This window comes from Drosophila persimilis, unplaced genomic scaffold, assembly GCF_003286085.1.
Source record: "Drosophila persimilis strain 14011-0111.01,24,50 unplaced genomic scaffold, DperRS2 tig00000002-arrow-pilon, whole genome shotgun sequence".
NCBI lineage: Eukaryota > Metazoa > Arthropoda > Insecta > Diptera > Drosophilidae > Drosophila > Drosophila persimilis.
In genome coordinates this window covers 4,502,148-4,528,726 of record NW_020825289.1, presented here as the reverse complement: position 1 = coordinate 4,528,726, position 26,579 = coordinate 4,502,148, and the positions used below count along the sequence as shown (strand labels likewise).

At 42.9% G+C, this 26,579-nt stretch overlaps 7 protein-coding genes across 11 annotated transcripts; 3 read left to right on the top strand and 4 right to left on the bottom strand.

Moving 5' to 3' along the window:
- Positions 1–4: 4 nt before the first annotated feature.
- LOC113565133 (protein 60A) lies at positions 5–1,592 on the bottom strand. The gene has a single exon (XM_026986018.1). The coding sequence runs from the start codon at positions 1,486–1,488 to the stop codon at positions 109–111; it is 1,380 nt and encodes a 459-aa protein (XP_026841819.1). The 5' UTR covers positions 1,489–1,592; the 3' UTR covers positions 5–108.
- Positions 1,593–1,974: 382 nt separating this feature from the next.
- LOC6590137 (calpain-A) lies at positions 1,975–7,500 on the top strand. 2 transcript variants are annotated; one of them, XM_026986017.1, is made up of 14 exons: positions 1,975–1,998; positions 2,890–3,080; positions 3,538–3,714; positions 3,798–3,999; positions 4,075–4,195; positions 4,254–4,494; positions 4,563–4,793; positions 4,858–5,250; positions 5,307–5,425; positions 6,266–6,311; positions 6,367–6,508; positions 6,581–6,802; positions 6,863–7,192; positions 7,255–7,500. In XM_026986017.1, the coding sequence occupies exons 2-14, from the start codon at positions 2,907–2,909 to the stop codon at positions 7,338–7,340; spliced, it is 2,484 nt and encodes an 827-aa protein (XP_026841818.1). In that variant the 5' UTR covers positions 1,975–1,998; positions 2,890–2,906; the 3' UTR covers positions 7,341–7,500. The 2 variants fall into 2 exon arrangements, with proteins under 2 accessions (XP_026841818.1, XP_002015614.2); XM_002015578.2 differs by lacking the exon at positions 1,975–1,998 and adding an exon at positions 2,013–2,065.
- Positions 7,501–7,903: 403 nt separating this feature from the next.
- On the bottom strand, positions 7,904–14,499 carry LOC6590135 (focal adhesion kinase 1). 4 transcript variants are annotated; one of them, XM_026986014.1, is made up of 18 exons: positions 14,483–14,499; positions 14,000–14,107; positions 13,493–13,938; positions 13,154–13,428; positions 12,983–13,092; positions 12,686–12,921; positions 12,128–12,629; positions 11,933–12,065; positions 11,732–11,864; positions 11,606–11,669; positions 11,461–11,541; positions 11,195–11,399; positions 10,993–11,132; positions 9,851–10,923; positions 9,560–9,649; positions 9,049–9,503; positions 8,868–8,978; positions 7,904–8,805 (listed from the first exon to the last, which is right to left on the bottom strand). In XM_026986014.1, exons 2-18 carry the CDS (start codon positions 14,061–14,063, stop codon positions 8,325–8,327), a joined length of 4,599 nt encoding a protein of 1,532 aa, XP_026841815.1. In that variant the 5' UTR covers positions 14,064–14,107; positions 14,483–14,499; the 3' UTR covers positions 7,904–8,324. The 4 variants fall into 4 exon arrangements, with proteins under 4 accessions (XP_026841815.1, XP_026841814.1, XP_026841813.1 ...); XM_026986013.1 differs by lacking the exon at positions 14,483–14,499 and adding an exon at positions 14,283–14,373; XM_026986012.1 differs by lacking the exon at positions 14,483–14,499 and adding an exon at positions 14,288–14,373.
- Positions 14,500–15,721: 1,222 nt separating this feature from the next.
- LOC6590134 (transcription elongation factor SPT5) lies at positions 15,722–20,047 on the top strand. Its single transcript, XM_002015575.2, has 12 exons — positions 15,722–15,795; positions 15,905–16,304; positions 16,375–16,499; positions 16,562–16,699; positions 16,769–17,219; positions 17,289–17,359; positions 17,413–17,579; positions 17,641–17,813; positions 17,871–18,124; positions 18,203–18,398; positions 18,464–18,782; positions 18,847–20,047. The coding sequence occupies exons 2-12, from the start codon at positions 15,933–15,935 to the stop codon at positions 19,821–19,823; spliced, it is 3,243 nt and encodes a 1,080-aa protein (XP_002015611.1). The 5' UTR covers positions 15,722–15,795; positions 15,905–15,932; the 3' UTR covers positions 19,824–20,047.
- A 61-nt stretch (positions 20,048–20,108) lies between these two features.
- Positions 20,109–20,890, top strand: LOC6590133 (phospholipase A2 large subunit). Its single transcript, XM_002015574.2, has 2 exons — positions 20,109–20,479; positions 20,548–20,890. Exons 1-2 carry the CDS (start codon positions 20,235–20,237, stop codon positions 20,807–20,809), a joined length of 507 nt encoding a protein of 168 aa, XP_002015610.1. The 5' UTR covers positions 20,109–20,234; the 3' UTR covers positions 20,810–20,890.
- A 267-nt stretch (positions 20,891–21,157) lies between these two features.
- LOC6589973 (phospholipase A2) lies at positions 21,158–21,941 on the bottom strand. The gene is made up of 2 exons (XM_002015573.2): positions 21,625–21,941; positions 21,158–21,557 (listed from the first exon to the last, which is right to left on the bottom strand). Exons 1-2 carry the CDS (start codon positions 21,924–21,926, stop codon positions 21,299–21,301), a joined length of 561 nt encoding a protein of 186 aa, XP_002015609.1. The 5' UTR covers positions 21,927–21,941; the 3' UTR covers positions 21,158–21,298.
- Positions 21,942–22,020: 79 nt separating this feature from the next.
- LOC6589972 (nucleolar protein 9) lies at positions 22,021–24,262 on the bottom strand. Its single transcript, XM_002015572.2, has 2 exons — positions 23,922–24,262; positions 22,021–23,867 (listed from the first exon to the last, which is right to left on the bottom strand). Exons 1-2 carry the CDS (start codon positions 24,109–24,111, stop codon positions 22,072–22,074), a joined length of 1,986 nt encoding a protein of 661 aa, XP_002015608.1. The 5' UTR covers positions 24,112–24,262; the 3' UTR covers positions 22,021–22,071.
- Between the last annotated feature and the right edge of the window lie 2,317 nt (positions 24,263–26,579).

The following is a 26,579-nucleotide window of genomic DNA, read 5'->3' as shown; positions in this document are numbered from 1 at the left end:
ACTGTTAGTTAGGCACTGCGTTTAATATTTCTATAAAAATATTCGAGATTAGTACGGACATCTACACAGAAATGCTTTAAAATGCTTAGATTAGATTACAAATTGGATTCAATGGCACCCGCAGGATTTCACAATCATATTTCTATACTTCTTGAGGTTGACATTCTCATCATTGAGATGATACAGCACAGGCAAGGCCCCCAGCCTCGTCGGGGCACAGCAAGGCTTTGGCACCTTCTTGGGCTCCAGCAGATGCACCAGTGTCTGCACAATGGCATGATTGGTGGCATTCATGTGTGCGTTGAGAGGGAAATTGCATTCTCCGCTGCAATAGAACGCCCCATAGCCCTCTGGGGCGATTATCCAATCGTGCCAGCCCAAATCCTTGAAGTCGATGTAGAGGGTCTGCATCTGACAGCTGCGTGTATTCTCGATGGGTACATCCAAAAAGGGATGCACTGGCACCGACTTCTTTTTCTTGCGCTGATGAAGCGTGCTTCGCTTGCTTCTGTGGTGACTACTGTGCGATGTAGTTTTGATCAGTTCGGGCCCCCTAAAGAATCCAATCATAAATGGCTGGTATTCGTCATCCACTTTGCGATGGATCAGTCCAACGTCGTCCAGTTTGACTTCTCGATCGGGTCGGTTAACAGCGTGTGCCCCGATATATATGCCGTGGTTCTCCTTGGAATGTACCAGCCACTCGTGCAGGCCCTCAGTCACGTTCAGTTCCAGCCAGCCGACGTAGTCGCCAGTGGTATTCACCGAGGACAGTGCTTCCATCGTATTCTGACCCGACTCTCCCAGTCCCATGGAGTACACAGTGATCGTGAATTGCTTGTTCGCTGTGAGCCATTTGCCTTCGTTGGAGTTCTGGTAGATACGCAACTCCGCCATCACCAGATAGTTGTCGCTCGGCACCTTGGAGACGTCGAACCACAGACGGCGGCCGTGTTCGTGACGTAGTTCCTCCACGTTGTGATTGCGTTTGTTCAAAAAAGTCATTATAATATCGCTCTCATCAATGGCGCGCTTGTCGAGGTCCGTAATGAAATTTTCCTCTCCATCTGCGTTTCTTTCATCGGACATGTCGGCGTTGCGCTTTGAGCGATGGCTGTGCACAGTTTCATCGTCGGTATGGCCGCCTCCCAGGCCTTCCTCTTCCGTGATGCGGTGGTAGACGTCTAGCAAGAATTTCGGTGCAGACTTTCTCAAGGACAGCGGATGGCTGCTGTGGTGGGTAGGACGCTCGGCTATGCCCAGGAACTCTAGGATCTCGTACGAAACATCCAGCTTGTCATCGTCGCTTAGCACGCGGTGCATGATCGTCTGATCTTTGCCATTGTCTATATAGATCCCTGACTGGGTGGCGTCAATCACAGTTGGCGTCGTAGAAACGAATATAATCAGAACAAATCCCAGTCCCAGTGAAGCGAGAGCCGCTACAGCTTCCGAAGTATTCCTTATACTCGAAAACATGATGCTCATGCTCCGGAAGGATCACAGTAATTGGTTAATGTTTACTGGAGCTATCTCGTTCGTGCACGGTGGCATTTAGTTGTCCATAAACATTTATTAGTTTTTAATCGTTTTTTAATGAGCAGAAGATGTGGAAAATTCTGACGCACTTGTATACAGAATCAGATTGTTGTGTGTATCTTAATCTTGAAGATGCATTTTTCTTTACATTTCGAATCAGTTGGCAGGCCGATCTTCAGGGCTGGACAGACATTGCACAATGCCATTTTTTGCAGTTCTTTTCAACTTATTTTATTTTCCTAATACGCTTTAAAAACGACACATAAATCTGCATAATATAGTTTGTTTGATGAAAACAAGAGACAAATATTTAAAAACGAATGACAGTTAAATAAATTGAGTGTTTTTAGCTGCCAGGGCTGAAGTAGAAGCACACTGCAGCCCTTGGAGTCAGCTGATTACTGTACTGCCTCCACACACACTTGCAAAAATAAATATTTTAAGATACGCTTCGCTTCGGTACGTTTCGTTTCCAACCGTCGTATTGTTTGGTGAAAGATTCAAATCGTCTTCGGAGAAAATCAAGGTCCATTATAAATAAGAGAATATGTTTATTGTAACAAAATAGTTTATGTGAATGTAGTGTCTCCTACCACAAGAATGCTGGTCACAAGAATGAGCCAGACACAAAAAATGTATTAATTACTAAACCTGTTTCGATTTCGCAGTAGAATTTCCAATGCTTTTATATATGTATTACATATGTATTCAAGCATACGTACGTACATATATGTAGCCATTAAGGAACAGATCTATGCATACATCAACTAGCATGTTGTGTTCGATTAAAGCGACATTTTATTATTACGACAGGCTGTTCAAGTTCAATGTCAGTGCAATCAAAGGATAGGAGTGGGCATCCAGGTCCACTGGTCGAATGGCACACACCCTTTGAGTCATTAGAGGCATCTCATGCTTCCGAATGATGTCACACAAACTAGCATATATGTATTGTCGACATACAAGCAGAGAGACATTATATATATTTATATCCGTATAAATTATATTTGGCTGGGAGCTGCGAATGAGCTCTTGCTCTCCAAAGAATACACCTAATGCTCGTTGCGTGAATTGAAGTAATGTAATTGAAGCCACTCACCATGTTGGGAATTTATATCACTTTTGGAAAGTGGTTAACCCATATTCGCATATACGTGGGTGTGTTGCTGGGCTGGGCTATCATGTGAGGGCCAAACTAATGGCCAAAATTAATAACTGTAAATAACTAGATAAAAATGTGGATTTTTCTGTGTCTACGAATCGTTTTTTAATCTTTTGCACACTGCTATTTAAAATCAAATTTAAGTCCCTTTCTAAGATTTCTCTGTCAATACTTGTTCCTACTACTAGATAACTAAAAAGGGAAGATGGACGATCTAAAGGGATTCTTGAGACAAGCCGGTCAGGAATTTCTGAATGCCGCTGGTGATGCTGCAATGGGGGCCGCCAAAGATGTTGTTGGCTCTGTGATAAACGAGATATTTATCAAAAAGGAAGCGGACACCAAGCGCGTGCTTCCCAGCATCAAGAACATGAGAGTCGTAAGTTCCAATCCTTAGATTAAATCAAATAGAAGTACATATGTTCTGAATAGAGATAACCACATACACATACACGTTGATATCCACATGCATGTATTCACACTCTTAACTCTTAAATAAATACATTCCATTCAATCGTTCGTTACGGGCGTTAGCATCCATTGCAATCATCTCCAACTGTGTTCTATGGGAACGTAAGTACATGTTGAAGCTACTGCCATGGCATTGACACAATTCCATTTGAAGGATAATGTGCTGCCAAATTGTTGTAATGTGTCCGTGTGTGTTCTTGTTGCAACTATCTTGATGTGTGTAGTTATATGTAAAGTCTACTTGTATCCTCGAATTAAACATAATTACACTGTACATACATTGTATTAATTATTTTTTATCAAAATCTAAATTATGGTACATACTAAAATAAGTCAAAGGATAATGGGAATATGTGATTTTCTAGTTGGGGGAAACAAGCTCGAATCTGGGACCGTACTCTGAGGTGCAGGACTATGAAACAATCTTAAACAGCTGTCTGTCCAGCGGATCACTCTTTGAAGACCCCATCTTCCCGGCTGGTAATGAGTCCCTAATGTTTTCTCGTCGCCCAGATCGTCACATCGAGTGGTTGCGGCCCCATGTAAGTGATCGGAAATACAATGATAATATCCTATTAATTACTAATATGATTGGATAAATATGTATATATGTATGTTTTTTTAGGAAATCGCAGACAACCCACAGTTTTTTGTAGAGGGTTTTTCCCGATTTGATGTCCAACAGGGAGAGCTCGGAGATTGCTGGCTCCTGGCTGCCACTGCCAACTTAACGCAGGAACCGAATCTATTCTTTCGCGTTATTCCACCCGAGCAGAGTTTCGAGGAGAACTATGCTGGCATATTTCACTTCCGTTTCTGGCAATACGGTAATTTTAATCATACAACCACTACGTATCGGATTAAAAGTCAACTAATAATTATTTATGAACCAATTAAAACAGGTAAATGGGTAGATGTGACTATTGATGACCGTTTGCCAACCTCTCGGGGGGAGCTGGTGTACATGCATTCTACCGAGAAAAACGAATTCTGGAGTGCCCTCTTGGAGAAAGCCTATGCCAAGTATGAGAAATCGTATAACTTACCCCTGCCAGCGTTTATTTATTTATTGAATACTCAGACTTCATGGTTCCTATGAGGCTCTGAAAGGCGGTAGCACGTGTGAAGCCATGGAAGACTTTACTGGCGGTGTCAGCGAGTGGTACGACCTGAAGGAAGCGCCCGGTAATCTCTTTACCATATTACAAAAGGCAGCCGAGCGAAATTCAATGATGGGCTGTTCAATTGAGCCGGATCCCAATGTGCTAGAGGCGGAAACTCCTCAGGGGTTAATTCGTGGACATGCATACTCTATTACCAAGGTACTAAATGATGATAAAAAGGTTATTTGTGGGAAAGCAAATTTCATCTTTGGAATATGTATTTGCAGGTCTGCTTCATAGATATAGTAACACCGAATCGGCAGGGTAAGATCCCAATGATACGCATGCGCAACCCATGGGGCAACGAAGCCGAGTGGAATGGTCCTTGGAGTGACAGTTCCGCTGAGTGGCGTTATATTCCTGAAGATCAGAAGCAGGAAATTGGTCTCACTTTCGATAGAGATGGCGAGTTCTGGATGTCATTCCAAGATTTCCTTCACCATTTCGATCGAGTCGAGGTAAGAGCTTACTCTGTCTACGATTTTTTTGAATTGTAAAATATGTTTGGTAATCCTTTTCCAGATTTGCAATTTGTCTCCGGACTCTTTAACGGAGGACCAACAGCAAAGTGGCAAGCGCAAGTGGGAGATGTCCATGTACGAGGGAGAATGGACACCAGGAGTTACAGCTGGAGGGTGCCGAAACTTCCTGGATACTTTCTGGCATAATCCCCAATATATTATTACTTTGGTGGACCCTGATGAGGACGACGAGGAGGGACACTGCACAGTTATTGTTGGTCTAATGCAGAAAAATCGCAGATCAAAGCGCAACATGGGAATGGAATGTCTGACCATTGGTTTTGCCATTTACAACCTAAACGAACGTGAACTGGAGAGCCGGCCACAAGGCCTCAACTTCTTTCGGTATAAGTCGTCGGTGGGACGTTCTCCCCATTTCATTAATACCAGAGAAGTATGTATTCTATTATTTATTATATATCTAACTCCAGTAATTTCGGTTTGTCTTAGGTGTGTGCTCGCTTCAAGTTGCCTCCCGGACACTATCTAATTGTGCCTTCCACTTTTGATCCGAACGAGGAGGGGGAGTTCATCCTTCGAGTGTTCTCCGAAACCCAAAATAACATGGAGTGCGTACATGTAGAAAATGAGTTTGTATATTAGAAATAATGCGGGTTGCTACATTTGCGGGGTTTTCTATTTTAAAAGCAACTAATGTGCAATATGGGTATGTGAAGACACAGTATATATAAAACAAATATTTGTTTTTAGTGCAAGTAGTTGTAGCTCCCCAATTAGATTATTTTTATTTTGGTTTAACCTCAATTCAACACATTCCCCTTGGCCTTGACATAACCTTAATATTTCCATATATTTCAATTTTAACTTATCTCTGGCCCCCAATGCTCACACAGTATTCATTACAGAATAATAAAGCACGTCTGTCCGAACCCCTTGAAAAACTTTTTCTCAGATCTAGACTGATTTAAAGGAGTATTCAGTCTCTTATTATAGTAACAAAGTATTTAAAATAGTGCAATTTCCAATATAATTATAGAGCGTTGAACTATACGATAGCCTTATCGTGTGGTTACTGCAATATATTGAACTATTATAGGAGTAATACATATATTGATTCCAGAAAATTTATAATAGAAGTGCTTTAACTTTTTCAATTACTGAGATTACCGTACCTGTCTATATTTAATCCTGTCTTTAATGTAATTTTTCATGTACCTATATAAATATTAAATACGGTAATAAACAGAGCGGCAAAGAACCCCTCAACAACGTCTTGTGATTTAAACCAAACCCTTTTATCTTTAGAACATAAGTCCAAATTTCCCGTGAAAATTCATCAATTTGGAATGCTTAGATCTTATGATATTGCATTTACAACAGCCTTTACATTTTTAATGACCAATTCCGTTTCATTTTCATCAATCATTTCACTTTCTACCTCCATTTAGAGAGAATGATGATCATGTAGGATACGGTGGCATCGGCCCTGCCACGGTAAGTAAATAGTCCTAAACGAGATCACTGGATAACATTTTGCTTTGGTTTAAAGATAACACCAGGATACCCAACACCAAAGCCATTGGATCCACAGAAAGAGAGCTTGCGACGCTTGTTTGACAGCATCGCCGGCAAGGATATGGAAGTGGATTGGATGGAACTGAAACGAATACTGGACCACTCGATGAGGGATGGTAAGATTACATTTATTTGCACAAAGACTAAACTTTGTATATATGCTAATTTGTGCTGTACTTTTCCCTTAGACTTGCCAAAGCCAATTGTTTATAATCGATTTTCCAATAACAATGCATTTGAGACTCAGGCAGGCCCAGGCGAAGACGGCGGCGCCTGTGGACTTTTGTCGTTGATATGTGGCCCATTCTTAAAAGGCACGCCATTCGAAGAAACGCTGGGATCCAATGATCCGTCGAGTAAGAGGCTGATGGGGGATAACCCATCGGATGGTGTCGCCATTACATCAGGTGGTAAGAAAACTGGCAAGCGACCTGAAAGCAAATGTAAATTATATTATCAAATTATCACAGCAATTGTCGATGAGACTCACGGCTTTTCCAAGGACGTTTGTCGCTCCATGGTGGCTATGTTGGATGCTGATAAATCTGGAAAGCTGGGATTCGAAGAGTTTGAGACTTTGCTTTCGGACATTGCCAAATGGAAGGCCATCTTCAAGGTCTACGACGTTGAAAACACAGGAAGGGTCTCAGGTTTTCAGCTTCGGGAGGCACTTAATTCAGCTGGCTATCACTTAAACAATCGGGTTCTGAACGTTTTGGGACATCGATATGGGTCCAGAGACGGACAAATTGCCTTTGATGATTTCATCATGTGTGCAGTTAAAATAAAAACATACATAGGTAACAGATTCCCCATAAAAATATCCTTTATATCAATGCTCATTCCAATTAATTTCTTGCAGAAATATTCAAGGAGAGGGATACTGAGAAAAATGAAACAGCCACGTTTACATTGGAGGAATGGATCGAACGTACAATATATTCTTAAGCCGTTTGCGATTTAAGCCTAGCTAGCGAATTTTTTCGAACACATATTTACATGTTATCTCATTCAGTTTGAATCGTACTCAATTTTTTACAATATTTGGCATTATATGTATACATAGTACAAAGCACTTTTCATACCAATAATATGTTGCCGCCCGAAATTCTAAATTGTTGTCCTGTTCAATAACTATTGTCAAACTCCCGAGAAATTTTCAAATATTTATATCTTTCCGAATTATAAATTAGGTATATAAATTGACACGGTGTTAACTTATTAAATTTGAAAAGGTGATGCACCCGTGTTTTATATGTATACGGATTCATATACTAAGTCAGCATTTAAAATCAACCGCCGTACTCAGATGTTAGCTGTATTTTAATCTGTCATTCTGTTATTTATGTATTATGTTAGGGCAGGGCTAATAGATTATTCACCAAGCAGATCCAATTTTTGTTTTATTTGCCAATGACGCTATCCACATCATTAATTAATCAAATTCAGCCACTATTCGCCAGCCATTTGTTTAGTAGTTCAGTTTAATATTTTATTTTTTTTATTGAATCTAGCACCAACATAATGTGCAATGAGTGAAGCATTATCATTATATTGATCAAATTTAAATCACATTATATAAATATCTTAAAACACACCCGAAATAATTATTATAAAATGAACATTTAGTTGTATTAGATTGGGTTGATTATCTATAAATATCATTAATAGGCATCTAAAATCATAAACGCGTCTTTTGTTCTTAAATTATTTTGACTACATGACGAGGAGAGAATGCGGCCGGCCGAGTGAGGGTCTCGTCAATCTTGAGGGAGTACTATGTGAGTAACTATATTAGCAAATTTCTCGAATAGTTCGCGAATAGAAAAGTTATTTTAGTGTATACATATTTGGATTTATAATATATGTACATCAGTTTCATGCAGTCGTGCTGATTATAGATATACACACACAGCGCTTAAGCACTTGAAATTACGCATGGCCATGGACAGTAGACGTGTTACAATACATGTGTTCTGTAGGGCTACTGAGAGCGTCCTCTACAATCCGTAGAGGTTCGTTTGAAGCCCTTGTCGTATCTAAGCCCATGCTCATTTCCCTCTGCAAGCTGCCCACAGCATTCCGATCTCCCACGGCGCTACTGTTTTGCAACTGCAATTGTGAGCTCAAACATAGATGTAAGTCATTATCATAAATTCCCGTACAGTTTCCTGCAGAGCTGTCTGCATTTTGGAGAGGTTCTCCAGACATGCTTGCTTTGATATAGCCACTCAGCTCGTTTGTGGGCTCCGTTGCCATGGACATTGAATGCGCCTCAAAGCAGGATGAATTAGTCAATTCTTTTGGGGTGAGTGGTGGGAATATGTGCTGATACCGCTGCCGAATCGAGTCAACGACATCAAAAAGATTCTTGGCATCCATCGCCAATATGTGGGCGGCAGATAGCATACTCCTGAAATATGAATAGCAATTGCTTGAATTTCACCAGTCTTGTGAAGGGCCAATATCACCTACTTTCGATATTCAGTGTCTAGAGTCGTATCGCTATATTGCTGAGCCAATCGCATCGCAGAAACGAGCTCGTGCATGTCTTTGGATAGAACTTTATGTGCCATTTGCACTTCCCTGTGAAGGTAAAGGAGTATAATGAATTGAATTATGGGTTCTGGTGGACTGCAGCGCAGTGTAGGCTTACTTGAGAGCCTGCGCTGGGAACAGCACAGATATTTTGTCCACCGATGTGAGCAAGTTTCTTAGCTCAACGCCCACATTCTTAACCAAATCCAGATAACCTTCTGTATTGGCCTTTTCAACACCCTGCGATAGCACCATTATGGACTTGACCACCAAAGTTGTTGCGCAGTACACTTCGTCTTTTGCACGGTTGATTGGTCGACTGGAGGGCGTAGTGCCAAAGTTTCTGGAGTTTGAACCGGTCTGCTCTTCACCAGCAGCCAGTGTAGACAAGTGATCCGCGGATGAGTTGTTCGACTTTAGCGATAGCTGATTAGTGTTTGGCGTCATAGGTCGGGAATTTGCATTCGAGCAGTCGGGTAGGCTAGATGGTCCGGTTGACATTAAGTCTAGCTTAAACATGTGCGGCTGCTGCTCGTTGCTGGCCGCATGGGGAATAGAGCTGGATCGCCTCCGCTGAAACAGAGAGCAATTTGAGAGGGCTTATTGTTCGGAAGGTTCTGAAAGCTTACCAGCAACTCCTCCTGATATAACCATTCCCCATCGCTGTTGCTATCTTTGCGCTGCTGCCTTAGCTTCTCGCCCAAAACGTTTTGAATAGACTGAAAAGATAAATATTCGGCGGTTATCACTTGGCCTCAATCGCGTCCATCAAGTTAAATAATAGAAAACAAATCAAAGGTAACGCAAAAAAACATATAGAATATTCCAAATAATATCGCAGCATAAGTACAAAATTACAAAAGAAAAATGTAATAAAATGCGAACGCCTTGCTGCCAACGTGTCCAAGATAGGTCCCAACCTGATTGCTCACAGCGTCAGCGTGCAAGGTCGCCATGCAGACAGCTCCCTCCAAACTGCCATCGAGTGTTACATTTTGAGGGCCAGTAAGCATCCACTGACGATCCCATTCGCACTGATTTCGGCCTTCATCTATGCTGTTATGATACACAAGGCCAAAAGGAGGGTCGACTGCCATGCCACTCATCATCTGTGGCTCTAATCCCATGCCATCTAAAGTTGTTGTTTGACTGAAGTCCACTGGGCACACGTTCATCGATGGACTAGAATTCGGATTCTGCCGTACAGATACGCAGGTCTTGAGTCCGGCTCCTCCAAAATCGTAAATTTCCTCGGGAAGCGATTCACATTCAATTGAGTTCTTCATTTGTTGGCGATAGGCGTGAAAGTACGTGTTTCGCTCCATGCTCCTCGAACGCTCTGACGTGCTGCTGCAGTGTGGCGGTTTTGTGTTGTAGAAAACCAAATTTTGAGCCGACATCAATGATTTGTGACGCTCCAGACTGCCTCCTTTTGAATGGATGCCCTTGCTAACGGCCGGTGCAGGTTGGTGTCTCTCAAGACTACCGTACAGGCTATAACCTGCTGTTTTCGAAATTGCCGGATTAGACATATCCATTTGCATTTGCTCTTCCATGTGCGGTGGACAAACAACGAAACTACTCTTTGAGGGCAGACTTCCAGAAAATATTCCTTGCGGCGGTGGCCTAGCATAAGCAAGGGTATTTGCTACAGTGGATGGGTCAAGGGCGGTTAGGGGGTTTGGTGTTTGAGCAGAATTTGCGTTAGAGGAATATTGCATTTTCTGCTTTTCAGATTCGGCGATAGGGTCAAGCTTCAACAGATCGGCTGCTGGAAGCTTGGTAGTCTTAAGTGAAACGTTCGATTTGCTGTCATCTATTCCTACAGCTAGAGTATTAAATACCGAAGCGGGCGTGGTGTAAGCTGCAGGATTGATCCCTCGCTTTTGGTTCTCCATCATCAGCCTGGCCAGCACCGCAGGATCCTGTGCAATGATATAGGTTTGAGGTATTCCCGTTGCCTCATCCACCTTAGACATCATGCTTGGCATATCTAAAAATGTGGAAATAAAAACTCAGTACAGATACCGCGACTTTTCTATTTTTTAGAACTGTGGCCTACCAGAGTCATGCATTGCTCTTGCTGGCTTCAACGGCGGAATGTCAGACTCCTCACTGCCCACCCAGGACATGGTTACCAATCTTCGGTGTTCCCGTTTCAGTGTCTCGGATGTGCTAATACTATCCTCCATCAGAATTTCACTGAAATAAACAATTAGCATTTCTAACAAGTTGGTAGTGTTGGGCGTTGGGAATAAACTTACTTCAATGTCTCCTTGATGCGCTTAAAATTGGGTCTTTTTAATGGTTCGTAGGCCCAGCACTGCGACATTAGCGAGTACAATCGAGGGGGGCAGTTTGGCGGCAGAGGTAGCCGCTCTCCGTTTTCCAGCTTCGAAATCACGTCACCGTTCTTCACGCCTTGAAACGGCTTTACGCCCAGCATAAGTATCTCCCAGATGCAAACACCTAAACAACAGTTCATTCATATCTACAAATATTAAAGATAAATAGATACGAAGGTACATACCAAACATCCACACATCGCTGGCAGTCGTAAATCTTCGAAAGTTGATCGATTCGGGAGACATCCACTTAATAGGCAGGGCAACTAAAAACCAATATATCCCATTAAATTCTAATGAAAATGGCTAATGATAATGACTGTGGCTTACCTGTGGGAGTGGAGTGATAATAAGATTGGTCGGAAACCCACCGAGATAACCCAAAATCAGCCAGCTGGATGAGAGAGTTGGCACGTTTTAAGCTTTGACCGAAAGAATATCATATAATGTACCCACCTTAACACACGTGGGAGAGCTAACGAGTACATTGCGTGCCGCAATATCTCTGTGTACGAATTTTTTAGATTCCAAATAGCTAAGGGCCGTTGATAGCTGGTAGCAGTATTTAAGCAGGGTTCCATGCGTTAATCTAATGAATTTGATTAATTGTTAATAAATGCAATCAAAATTTGATTATGTTTCAGTCTGGTTAAGCACCTGTCGCTGTTTGCCTTTAGATAGGCCCGCAGCTCGCCAAGCTTTGCCAGCTCCATGACTATCCAAATTGGCATTACGCTGCATATTCCAATCAAACGTATAATGTGTGGGTGGTCGAATTTCTGCATAATATCTAAAATCAAATACCAGGTTAAGGGACATGGAATATCAATGAATGAAGATGAATGCACGCACAAGCTTCGGCCAGGAAGTTCTCCGTCTTTTCTGGATCGTCGTTTGCTTTACAGGTTTTTATCGCAACTTGAATAACGTCGGGTCTACCATTGCTCGATTTTGGATCGCCCCTATTATCTTTGTCATTTGCATCCGAGTGCTTGCCCTTGGCAGCCTTGGGGAGAGTGTAGGTGCCCACATAAACATCTCCAAACTGACCAACTCCAATCTTAGCACTCGGAGTGATAAGGGCTCTATCCAGCTCGTAATTTCGTACAGTGGGAGTTGAGTAATCACCCTCTCCTTCCAATAAACCAATTTCAGCATAATCATCCGTCAGCATCGGTTTTCTCGGACTCGACGCGGCTTGGGCTTGGGCTGGCTCGATCGGGAGATCATTGGTCTTTGTCGCTGTGCTGTCATCGCTCGATGTGCTCGTCTCTCGTTGCCAAATTGTAAATTCTAGGTCTTTTGAGAGCAACCTGCAATATCCGTCAATAAGGTCGGCAATGCTTTCGGCAGTCTGAAAGCAAGATATATAATAATCTACAATGACAGTGGTGTCAATAATTAACTCACATTAATTCCATTGCAGGTTATAACCAGATCTTCTACATTATTGGACGCAGAGATTTTGATTTGAGTTTTGATTTTCTGGCAATTGCAATTTAAATTATTTGACTCAGTTTCAGGGGTATGGTCCATGGGCTTGGGCAGCTTTTCCTTTGGTAGAGTGCAGGTTTTGATGGCAACGACATCTTTGAACTGAGCCACATTCGTCAAGCTTGCTTGTGGATGAGTCTGGTAAGAGATTCCTGCAATCGAACGAAGAAGATATGGAATATCTATGTGTGAATATATGTGTTAAATATTTACCAATGTGAGGACCAACGTGCAGAATACCAGATATATTCCAGGCCGAGCTCAAGGTAACCGCAAAGTGCTCATAGTTCGTTAAATAAATATTTTTCAAAAGATCGAAGAACCTGCAATGTTTATTATATCATTATATTCTGATTACATATGTAAATTCTATTCAATACATACCGCGTCAAGTACTCAATGTCGTTATAGTTATAGACCTTTTTATATCCGACTTGTATCATTTTCTTAAGATTCTTTGGCTTTGTTGTGTTTATCACAGATTGCGGAAGAAAACTCTTAAATCCGATTTCCTTTTCAATGTAATCAATGTTTTGCTTCTTGTCCGGTGCTTTCATAGTAATGTTCTTGAAGAAGTGACGAATTCCCAAGCAACACAGCTGCACAGCCAGATCAGTATCCACTGACGTTAGATTGGCATGAATGAAGTCTTCTTTCACCTAACACGGCCAGAAACGTTTTTAAAAAGGCTGAACTGTATTGATTGATATGTGAATTATGCACCTGATCGAAGTAGTAAAAGCATGTGGCTTTATCCTCGTCGAACAGATCTTGAATACTGTTTGGCACATAGCGGACTCTCATTTCCACTCGCCACACTCTGTTGGTAATGACTCTTCTGCCATGGTCCTGATACTGCAGTTTGCCCTCGCCAAGCTCCGCTTTGGCAGCATCGTTGTTTGGACAATCCACGTTTGAGCAGCCGGGAGACAAGATGTGTGTCAGAACCTTGCGCATCGGAGTTGTCCTGGCCAGCCACAGTTCCTCTTTAGTGATCATATTGAGCATTCGGCATGCGTATCGCTGAATACTTGGCACTCGGACATCCCTGCTAAGGTCCTCAACTGTCTTTTTGATGACATTGCACACAGTTTCGTTTTCGTTGAACCGAACTGCCTTGAAACTTTTGTTCGGCATATGCACATGAAGAACGTAGTCCTCGCAGACAGCTGCTCAAAAGAAAATCAATGACGTTGCACGAGCTTGGAGAAAATGCAGCAAAAAACTTACGCTCATTGCTGGTGGGCGGCGTCGCATGATGGCTTTGGTTGACGCTGGCTTCCGCAGTGTTCATGTCCACAGTTACCACGCAGTGGGAGATTCAAGCAACTCTTCAACCTGCAACAGATATAATTGATATACATATATGTACATATGTATTTGCGCGCATGGAATTGGATATTGATTTGACACAACAAACGCTATTCAGAAATTCGGCTAATGTTATTCGATCTTCACAGGTGGAAGAGAACAGAATTTCCTACCCCGTTAATGTTTTTGTCTCGAACCACACCTTACCGAACGTTGGTTGAAACACCACTCTCTCTCGCTCTCTTTTAACTATAGCAGCAGCGCTTTCGATCCACGACAGATATAATCAAATGCCTTAATCTACTCGGGAAAACGAGACATTTTTTATTGCCAAACTCTCAGGTTATAGAAATACATAGTATATACTATGCACATAGCACATATGTATTCGCACATACATACATAAGTCTGCGCCAGATGTGAGAGGTTGATATAAATATTTAAGAACCTTTCGAGACAACTGAATGTTATTTTGCCTTTTGCACTGAAGCACAGGTTCAATTTAATAAATCAATTGTAATTATTAACGTTAAAGAGCCCACAATTTGTTTTTAAACCATAATAATTACATATACCGATGAAAAAACGAACTTAGCCCACTGAAGACCCCTCTATATAAACAGTTCAACGACTTGAGGCAATTGGCGGAAAATATTACTGAATGTTAATTCTTCTTGTAGATCCATTCCATCTTTTCTCTGAAGTTAAAAAAACACGAAGTCTTTCACCTGAACTGCGCTAAAATGATTAAATTTTCATTCATTTCGGTGGAATATTAAAATACCCCCATGGTCTACATTGGGTTAATCGTTCGTCGCCAAGGATTAAAAACCTTATTCCTCGATGTTGATATTCGATTTGATATAACTAGCTGGCCAGGACTTCCATACCTGAATACATAATTAGATCCGATTGATAGATCAATTTCGTACAAGACTAGTTAATTTGAATTACTCTTTGTTACTGGATTGTTTGTAAAATGAAGTTTAAACAAAAACGGTCAACAACAATTTGCACTAAAGTCATGTCCTTACAAGGTAACTACACAGTTGCTACAAATTAACTACATGTTGAAATTAGAAAAAATTTTGCGTTTTATTTTCATATAAGTTCCTTAGAAGCGCCAGCGTGAAAAACCTCCGTTATCCACTTTTTGACATGCATTTTTCCGGAAATTTTTGAACAAATTGAGATTTTGACGGGAAACGATCAGGAATTCGGTACTGATAGGTGCGTTTCTACACGGTTTCTACATTGGTGCATTGGACAAGAGGGTTAGTCTTTAAAAAAAACTGGACAATCCTAAAAAATACTTTTACGGACTTATCGATCAAGAATAGTGTCAGAGATATACCAAAGTATACTGTCTCATTTAAAAAATATACCGTAAACTTAACACAATCAAACCCCCTTTATTTAAACAGGATATCAGCTTCATCTAAGCCGCGGCAAATAAAATTAACAATAATAATACTAATTCTTCTTTTAGATTCATCTTATATTTTATATCTTTAAAAAAGACTACTATATCTTCCACCTGAACTCCGCTAAAATTCTTATTTCATGGTAAAACGTATTCAACAACACTTTAATATATTTATACGGTCACACTGCTGCACTGCTGCCATCTCTAGCGTGGCATCAAAAGATTTTGGAAAATTTAGATTTGATGAAAATTTCCGGGCGCAGATGCTGTAAAACTAAGTGAACATACCGTAAGTCTATGTTTTTCTCTTGCCATGGCGCACCATCGTCCAATATTTCAACGTTCAGATGCTCACGATTTGTTTTAAATATGTTTTCTCGGGATGTGCTTGCTCGCAGTCGCACACGTTTACAGATTTTACATAGAATGTCAGACTCCGAAGTCAGCAATATGTCGGACAGTGGTTCAGAAGATGGATCGATTTCAAATAAGTCGCAGCGCAGCGTCAGATCCAAGTCTGGCCAGCGTTCGAGGTCCAGGTCAAGGTCTATGTCCAGATCCTCCCGCTCAAGATCCCGATCTCGGTCGGCTCATTCGGGCTCTGGGTCCGACTCCCCTCAGGGTCGTGGAAACCGGCCGAAAAGCGACGAATCGGGGGAGGAAGAGGAGGAGCCGCCTGGAGAAGATATTGACTCCGAGGAATACGAAGAAGAAGAGAATGACGATCATCCACGAAAGAAAAAGAAAAAGGAACGTTTTGGTGGCTTCATCATAGACGAGGCGGAGGTGGACGACGAGGTTTGTACGCTAGTGCTTGCCAATTCAAATTTGTAGTCTAATCCTTGAATCTGGCTCTCACCATCAAAAGGTCGACGAGGATGACGAATGGGAGGAAGGTGCCAATGAGATAGGAATTGTTGGAAACGAGATTGATGAACTCGGTCCAACGGCCAGGGACATCGAAATAAGGCGGCGAGGTACAAATCTATGGGAGTAAGTATACCTGAAATTAAATATGGACAAATTGCACTATATATATTGTATTCACTCAAAAGCACTCAAAAGGAAGATGAGATCGAAGAGTACCTGAGAAAAAAATATGCTGACGAATCCATTGCAAAACGACACTTTGGCGATGGCGGGGAAGAGATGTCGGATGAGATCACCCAGCAGACCCTACTGCCTGGCATTAAGTGAGTTTGATAGGATATACTATACATATACATACTCGACATTACTACGTATATTTCGAATCCGCGTAGGGATCCCAATTTATGGATGGTTAAGTGCCGCATTGGAGAGGAGAAGGCCACCGCCTTACTGTTGATGCGAAAGTTCTTAACATACCTAAATACGGATGACCCAATCCAGATCAAATCGATTATTGCTCCCGAGGGCGTTAAGGGATACATTTATCTAGAAGCCTATAAGCAGACCCACGTCAAAACCGCAATCGATAATGTGGGAAATCTTCGGATGGGCAAATGGAAACAAGAGATGGTGCCCATCAAGGAAATGACGGATGTTTTAAAGGTGGTCAAGGAACAGGTCGGCCTCAAGGTCAAGCAGTGGGTGCGCCTAAAGCGAGGACTCTACAAGGACGATATTGCGCAGGTGGACTACGTCGATCTGGCCCAAAATCAAGTTCATCTAAAACTCCTACCCCGCATCGACTATACAAGAATGCGTGGTGCCTTGAGGACAACAGCAACAGTAATTATAATGCAAATGGTTGAAATTGGGACCAACCTAATCCCAAAATGTACTAAATTCCTCTTGTAGGAAACTGACGATGGCAAGCGCAAGAAGAAACGCCGGCCTGTAGCAAAACCGTTTGATCCAGAAGCCGTGAGGTACAGAATCACCAGCTGTGCATTCCAATCCTTATAAACGACTTGTTTTCTAGGGCAATTGGTGGTGAGGTACACTCAGATGGCGATTTTCTACTATTTGAGGGTAATCGGTATTCGCGAAAGGGCTTTCTCTACAAGAACTTCACCATGTCAGCCATTCTATCAGACGGCGTAAAGCCCACCTTAGCCGAGCTAGAGCGCTTCGAAGAATCTCCAGAAGGTAATTCATATCAAATATCCAACGTCCTTTGTCACATAATAGCATTACTGTGCCCTAACAGAGGTGAATCTGGAACTTTTGGGCAATGTCAAGGATGACCCCACTTCGACTCACTCGTTCTCCATGGGGGACAATGTTGAGGTCTGCGTGGGAGACTTGGAGAACTTGCAGGCGAAGATTGTGGCCATTGACGGCACCATGATCACGGTTATGCCCAAGCATCAGGATCTAAAGGTACGTCATGCGATTCCTCATACTGTGTACACCACTAAATAATGATTTTTTTTTTAGGATCCTTTAATTTTTAAAGCGAGTGAGCTGCGCAAGTATTTTAAAACTGGAGACCATGCCAGGGTGTTGGCAGGTCGATATGAGGGCGAAACTGGACTTATTATCCGTGTAGAGCCCTTGCGAGTGGTGCTCGTTTCTGATTTGACCAATCACGAATTGGAGGTTTTGCCACGGGATCTGCAGCTCTGCTCTGATGTGGCTACAGGCGTTGACTGTCTGGGCCAGTTCCAATGGGGCGATTTGGTGCAACTTGAGTAAGTCTAAGGTGCACTATTTTCCAACGCACATCAGACTCTAACAGGTATCGGAATAATGGGAATTTTTTAAATCAGCTCTCAGAATGTGGGTGTTATTGTGCGTTTGGAGCGTGAGAACTTTCATGTACTGGGCATGAATGGAAAGTGCATTGAATGCAAGCCAACCGCTTTGCATAAGCGACGAGAGAACCGCAATACTGTGGCCCTGGATGCTGACCAAAATCAGATTCGCCGTCGCGACATTGTTAAGGTTATGGAGGGTCCTCATGCTGTGAGTACCAACGAGTTCGTTGGAAGTATTTCTCATAACAATAATAATCGGATTATAATTCGCAGGGACGTTCCGGAGAAATCAAGCACTTGTATCGCAGCTTGGCGTTCCTTCATTGCCGCATGTATACAGAAAACGGAGGCATATTTGTGTGCAAGACACGGCACTTGCAGTTGGCTGGAGGCAGCAAGACCAACGTAAATCCTGCTGGTTCGATGGGCGGACTTGGATTCATGTCACCGCGTATTCAATCGCCCATGCATCCGTCTGGCGGACGAGGAGGAGCCCGCGGAGGGGCGCGCGGCGGTAGAGGTGGTTTCCGCGTGACTCGTGATCGCGAAATTCTGGGTAAAACCATCAAGATTAGTGGCGGACCCTATAAAGGTATTTTTCTTTGTTGAGCAGTACATTTATCATTATGTATATGACTTATTTGTGATCTCTGCAGGTGCTGTGGGAATTGTTAAGGACGCAACTGAGGCCACAGCTCGTGTGGAGCTCCATACTTCATGTCAAACGATATCGGTCGATCGCAATCATATTGCCATCGTTGGGGTTCCCGGCAAAGAGGGAAGCGTCTCCACATATGGGCGCACGCCAGCTCGTACGCCCGGCTACGGGGCACAAACGCCAAGCTACACTGCGGCAGGATCTAAGACCCCCTTGGTCGGAAGTCAAACGCCGAACTGGGACACAGATACTCGTACTCCTTATGGCACAATGACACCGTCGCACGATGGCAGCATGACGCCACGCCATGGTGCTTGGGATCCGACAGCAAACACAACACCGGCGCGAAACAACGATTTCGATTATTCGCTGGAGGAGCCCAGCCCAAGCCCCGGCTACAATCCAAGTACTCCCGGCTATCAGATGACATCTCAGTTCGCCCCCCAAACTCCTGGTACTTTATACGGATCGGATAGAAGCTACAGCCCATTCAATCCAAGTCCCAGTCCTGCGCCTTCGCCTTATCCAGTTGGCTACTTGAATACCCCATCGCCATCGACCTATTCACCAAACACTCCCGGTGGTATACCACAATCCCCGTACAATCCCCAGACACCGGGGGCCAGCCTGGACTCGTCGATGGGCGACTGGTGCACAACCGATATTGAAGTTCGGATTCATACGCACGACGACACCGATCTTGTTGGACAAACAGGTATTATCCGCACTGTTTCCAATGGTGTGTGCTCTGTATTCTTACGCCAAGAAGACCGCAGCGTCTCCATTGTCAGCGAGCACTTGGCACCTGTGCCGCCCAACAGTGGCGATGAGTTCAAGGTGATCTATGGCGAGGAACGGGAGTCGGTTGGCCGGGTACTGTCCAAGCAGGAAGGCGACGTGCTCGTCTGCAAGATAAACGACGAGGTCAAGATGATACCAGTTAATCATCTCTGCAAGATGAAATCCATTGATTAAATCCTGAAAACTCTGAAAAAGTTAATGTTTATCCCCACAAGTGTAGCCATATTGTACAATGGAACACGCATTATTCAAAATGTTTCATATATAACAGAATATAATATAAAATATACTGGGAATAGCCGGTCTGTGCTTAGAGGGGTTTGGAACGGAACATAAATTCTTTCTAAAATAAAGTCTCCAATTCTGAATTCTTGTCTCAATAAAACCTCTAAAAGTTATACACAAATCTTTGCATCTCCTATTCTTCAATACAATATATGTACATTCATTCATAGAAAACGGATCTGGTGGCTTTAATCGTAATCTGTGTTTATTATTCGATGTAGCCGTAGCGACGATCCAGTTGACGAATTTCTTCTTTGCGAAAATCCCCTTTGATCAGTCGTCTGATTACTTTTGTCTATTATGCACCTTCAACATTTTGTAGCTGCTGTATTGGCGCTTGCCGGTGCCTTCGATGTCATTCTTGGCCTGGGCATAATTGTACCGGGCACGAAATGGTGTGGTCCAGGCAATATAGCGATCAATTACGATGATCTGGGCATCGAAAGGGAGCTGGACATATGCTGTCGCTCGCACGACAACTGCAAGGATAAAATATCACCGCAGCAGGAAGACTATGGCCTGAGCAACGATGGGATCTTCCCCATGTAAGATTTAACACTCGGATCTATACGTTTTACCTCTCGCTAACGGATGCTTTTCTTTCCGCTTCCAGCTTCTCCTGTACCTGCGAATCAGCCTTTCGAAATTGCCTCACTTCCCTGCGCAACGGACATTCGTTGACATTGGGCCGCATATACTTTCGGACCAAAGAAGTCTGTTTTGCCTATGGTCATCCGACCGTCTCGTGTCGAGAGAATCAGGTGGAGATGTTCGAGAAGCGCTGCCTGAACTATAAAGTGGATGAAACACAGCCGAAACGCTGGCAGTTTTACGACCTGGCCTTCTACACACATGTTGATGCCCAGAGCAAATAAGATTGAACTATGGCATTAGCCAGCGATAAGGCCTCCGATTATTTACAAATACATAAGCCTGCGATTCTATTCAAATCAAAATCCCATTACTTCGAATTTCGAAAGCTTGAGTTTTGTATAATCATTCCCTAGATATGATATGAATGGAAAATTCAAATCTGTAATGGTGTTTTTCCATTGTGGAGTCAACGTTTTTTCGACGTTGAAAGAAGCTGATGAAGTCTTGTTTACGAGGTATGTACTTCCTTCTGAGTGCCAACGAAAATACTACGAAAATAGACTAAAACGTTTTAAAATAGGTATTCATCTTCTTAGAGAATATTTTTAAAACCAATAAAACCGTTTTCGTTTTTTCGTACCAGGTCTATCAAAATCTATAATATGCATTCCCCCTCTGAGTACGCCCCTGATTTAGCTGGTTAAAACTTTTAAATTCTAACAAATAAACTTATCAGCTAACATCAGAAAAATTATCATGGTCAGGACAGGTCAGGCTTTCGTGTGATGGATTGTGTAAAATGGCATGTCATAGAACTGCCAGATCTTTGCCGAGGCCTTGTCAACGTTATAGCGTATACAGCGCTTGCGGAACGTGCCTTCCTGGTATTGTTTGCAGCCGGTTTTGGGATATCCCTTGGCGAAGCAATTTCTCCGGCTGCCATAGTAGATTCGGCCCAATGTGTTGGAGGTGAGACTGTTGACCGCCTGAAGACAGTTGATAAACTCTTGCTCGCAGGTACACTTGAGGCTGTAAAAAAAAGCAGTCAAGTCACGACATGATATCGATTTTCCACTGAGCCTACGGCGGCCCTCACATAGGAAACCAATCCGTGTTGGTGGGAAGTCCGTGCAGTGTGCTGTGCGACTCGATTATCTCCTCACAGTGGTCGTGGGACCTACAGCACTTGTCCGTCTCCCGCTCTCTGCCCAGGTCATCGAAGTTGGCAGCGGTGTTGCCTGGCCCGCACCATTTGGTGCCTGGAGCCGTAATTCCCGTGTGTGGCACTGGCGGCAGCGCCTGGTTGTAAATGTCCTCGTCCTCGAAGATGGCCTCATCCGCAAAGGCCCAAGTGGTGGCCAGTACACAGCAAATAAATAGCCCCTGCAACAGCCACATGCTTCGGCTTTGTCGGACTCAATGAAACAAAGCATCGCATCGCGCAATGCAATAGCTTATCAGCTGCTGTTGAAAAGTAAAGCAACAACCCTAGTACACTATCCATGTGTGGAATTACATTTTATTTTGTCAACAAATCAAAATCCTAGCTTAGTATATCCTTAAACGCTTCGGCTGCTGTCTTGGCTGGCTTCCGCTTTGTCTCGGGCTGTTCCGGATCCAACTGCTTTGACAAGCTCGCCTGCCACTGAGTGGGCGAGAGGTTGTAAGTATCCAGGCGATACTTTGCGTAGATGAGGCGCCCAAAGGGCGAACCCTTCAGCATGTTAGCCTTCGTGATGAGCTCCTTAGCAATGCGCAGCTTCTGCGCCTCTTGCGAGGCTTTGAAGCACTGCTCGAGGACACGGGATCCGTGGCGGGTAATGGCCAAGTCTACATAGAAGCCATCTAGCTGACGGATCAGGCGCTCACGCGACTTCTCGCCAATGAACTTACTCTGCATGAAGGCATCGACTATGTGGGAGCCGTTGGGCGTGTTAAAGATCTGGGCTAGTTGAGCGGCTGGCAGATCGAGGATGCAGTTGACCAGGAAAATGGGTTTGTTGAACTGCAGTACATGCTGAGCAATCAGCGAGCCATGCAGATGGACAAATCCCGACTCATCGCTGGCCAGAATCTCAGAGGGTTTCAGTTTGATAAGGCAGTTAAAGAACAGCTTAGACTTCTCTTTGTCGCCACTGACATGAAGCGAACTCTGTAGAATGGCTATCATCTGGGCCTGTTTGGACCCCAGCCGTAAGCAGGCGGCACACAAGGCAGATACCACGCCAGTGTATCCCATTTTCAGGAGCCCTTCCACGTGGGGCTGAAGCTCTGCAAAAATAGACTCGAAGTCTGTTACCTCTTTCATGTTCTGAAGAAGTCGTTGGACGGAAAAATTTGTCTGTTGCTGTTTGGCGAGGTAACCGACACGGCCACTGAACAGCATCGCATATAGCTGGGTCAGCAGCTTGGCACCCGCCACGCTCAGAATAGTCTCTAGAAGGATGACGGAGCTCTGATGGTGAAACACTTTCGGCAGGATAGGATCGTCCTTTTTCTCCTCAGCGCTCTTTTCTTTCTCTTCCGTCGGCTTCTCCTCCCCATCATTGTCTTCAATTTCAATTTTTGCGTCCGTCTTTTTCTCAAGTGCATCGTCATTTTCTTCGTTAGCCTTCAATAGGCTTTGCAATAATATTTTCTTGCCGAAGTGCTTTAGAAAACTTTTGTCGGCCACACTCAAGGCTAGGCAGATGACGCCTAATAAGGCGGATGAGTGCTCTTGATAAGGGAAGTCAACGAATTGTGGCCACATTTCCAGGCGTTGGGGAAACTCTTTCATCACCTCGTGCCAGTCCTCGGGCACTGTATACAGCTTGCGATGCTTGGCCATCTCAGCCCCTCCTTTCTCGAATGCTATTTTCGGAACATGCATGCCCACTAGGCACAATATCGCAGTTCTCATGATGTGACTCGCGCAGTTGTCCCACACAAAGTCTTCCAAGTTGTTGAGCATGAACTTCGAGATCCGCACCACGAACTGACGACACTTCTCTCTGTGGTCGTCGCTGAACTCAGTTTCCAAATTGTATTCCTCCTCGATTTGTGCGGCATCTGGCTTAGCTCGCTTTGTTGTGGTCGGACCATCGCTGACTTCCTGGGCAGCTGCCTTGCCCAGGCCGCGCAAAAAGGCAATTTCAAGCATCTTCTGTAGGACATGCGAAGCAAATCTATCCGAGCACAAGGGGCGCAGGCTGTCCCCAAATTTGTTGAAGTATCGCTCCAGCTGCTCGTTGTCCACAAATCCAATAAGCGATTCCAATGCCTTGGACACAATTTGATTGGAGGCCAAGTGGATCTCCTGATCTTTCGTCTGCTCAAACACATTGTTGGCCATGTTCACTGCACAGGAAGTAAATAAGTAATGCGACTGACAAAGAAACAATTTTTACTCACCGCGCTCCTCCACATCGTCGAACCCAGCCTTCATGGCATCCAGAATGTTGATGAAGTAACTAAACTGCTCATCGTCTATATGCGTCCCGCGGCCGAAGATTCCCTGTTTGGCAAAGCCCTTGGCGTTTCGCATGAAGCGATTGCCTTTCTTCTTTGGTCGTTTACGTTTTCCATTGCTTTCAGTTTGCATTTCGAACAAAAATTTGACGAATGGGAAAATCGTCCGCTTTTAAAATTAAAACGCGCACGCTACGATCAGCTGTACTCAGTGTGACTACGTCCGCGGCTTATTCGAGGTCGATCACATTCCTCGATTTTTATGTTCTGTTGAATATTACTAGCTAACTAGGACCCTCAGCTCTGAACAAATAGTTTTACCCGATAATGTAGTCAATTTTATATAAAAGTGGCTAATTTTAATTGCCATCTTTATGGGAATTGTTTATAAAATGAGGTTTAAGTAAAAAAATTTCCACTAAATTAATTTCTTGATGATTCTTCATTCATGGTAACTACACGTAAATTACACATTTGCTACATATTAACTACATTTTTATGGTATCACCAAAAGCGACACCTGAAGGGGAAATGTGTAAGTTTTAAAAATTTTGTTCCTTTTGTTTTTTCATAAAAGCCGCGACATTTTTGCACAAGCTAAAATTAGTTGAAGTTTATATGTTAATTTTTTCCTCCCACACTTTGTCGGCACAGGACCCTGCTGCTCCTTGGACTTCGGAGTGTGAGGTAGCGTACGCGCCCGCTTCACTTTTTTTACAGTTGAAATTTGATTTTGCAGCCCTAGTCAGCATAGTAGACACTACACGCAACTATCTAAAAACGTAACCATAAAACGTAACGTACTACACTATTACTAATTAATATTAATCAATAAATTAAGAGTAATATAATTATTATATTGCGTTTATTTAATAATTTATTAATATATAATATATATATATTTTATACAAATATTATTTCGATACTATTGAATCGATTTTGCTAACGATGGTTCTCTGAAGCTCTAGGCAAAGATCCGTTACTTCTTAACAAGAACATTAACATGACAGCAGAAGACAGCAGATATCTGGGGCGAAACATAAAGAGAGTCTTTCCGTTGGAGGCGAGGCTGAAAATTGGGCGCATAATTGTTATAATTGTTATATATACATACATCTCCAAATGCTTGCGATAGTTGCTAAGATACCCATAATCTTGGACGTTGACATGCAATGACTGCATCTTACAAGAGGCGATGCAATTACTGCACCGTCAAATGGCCCGTCTGAAACCAGCAGAACTCTGGAAAGATAGCTATTAGACTAATATTTGAGGAAAATTAGCTCTAAACTTACTAAGTGAACTAGGTATGCATTCAAAATGCAAATACCACTACAATTACTAATTACTAAGGATTAGTAATTTAATGAGAGGAAGAGAACTAGTGGTGGATATAATATGCTAGAGGGAATTATAATCAGAGCATAAGACCCTAAACGGTTCATGCAAGGAATAATTCGATCTACAAAGTGGAAGGAACAACGGTATAAAATTTCTAGTCAGTCTAATAGGAATCGTGAAGTTTATGCGGCTCAACAGATCAGGGCTGTCTATGTCACCCCTGATCAAGTTGTGCATAAATATCACACCAAGCATTTTTCTACGGTTAACTAAGGATGGGAGGTTTACTAATAATAGTCTACTATAGTAAGATGGGAGTCTTACACCCGCATCCCAGTTAAGGCCCCGCAGAGCAAAGAGTAAAAAGTTTTTCTGTACTGATTCTATACGGTCCTGGTGTACTTTGTACTGAGGGCACCATACACAGGAGCCGTATTCTAAGATCGGACGAACAAGCGAGGTATAGAGAGTTTTTGTTATATAGGGGTCGTCAAATTCCTTTGACCACCTCTTTATAAACCCAAGCACGCCCATGGCCTTATTTACCATGGTAGAAATGTGTTCGGAAAACTTTAACTTGGGGTCTAACATAACACGAAGATCATCCACCAGGGTAATTCTCTCAAGAGAACCACCAAATAGGGTATAGGGAGCCAACAAGGGGCTAGAACGGTGAAATGTCATAACTTTGCATTTAGAGGCATTAAGATGTAACAAGTTTGTACAACACCATGACTGAAAGTTATTGAGATCGGATTGCAAGCGAGAATGAAATGAAATGTCCTTATGCTGGACACAGAGTTTAACATCATCCGCATACATAAGTACTCGAGAGTATGTTAATATCGAAGGCAAGCCATTAATAAAGAGTGTGAAGAGCAAGGGGCCTAGATGGCTGCCCTGTGGTACTCCCGAAGAAACCTTTACTGGTGAAGAGAGGGAGTTTTTGAAGGATTCTTTGAGACCTGTAACAAAGATAGCTAGAAATCCATTTCAGGAGGTTGGGCGGAAACCCTAAATGGTTTACAGAGTCGAATGTTTTACTTATTTACCGCAAACATTTAAAATTGTACAGTGAATTATAACGAAGGGATGCAACAAAAAGGTATATTTTCTAGACAAAAATTATGTTGCGCTTGGTCTTCAGTGAATCCATCCACCCAAAAAAGCGCAAAAAAAGGAGAAAAGTAATATAACGATTTGAGCTATACTAAAAAATTAACATAGCCATAACCAATGAAACCTACAACTCTCGAGAAT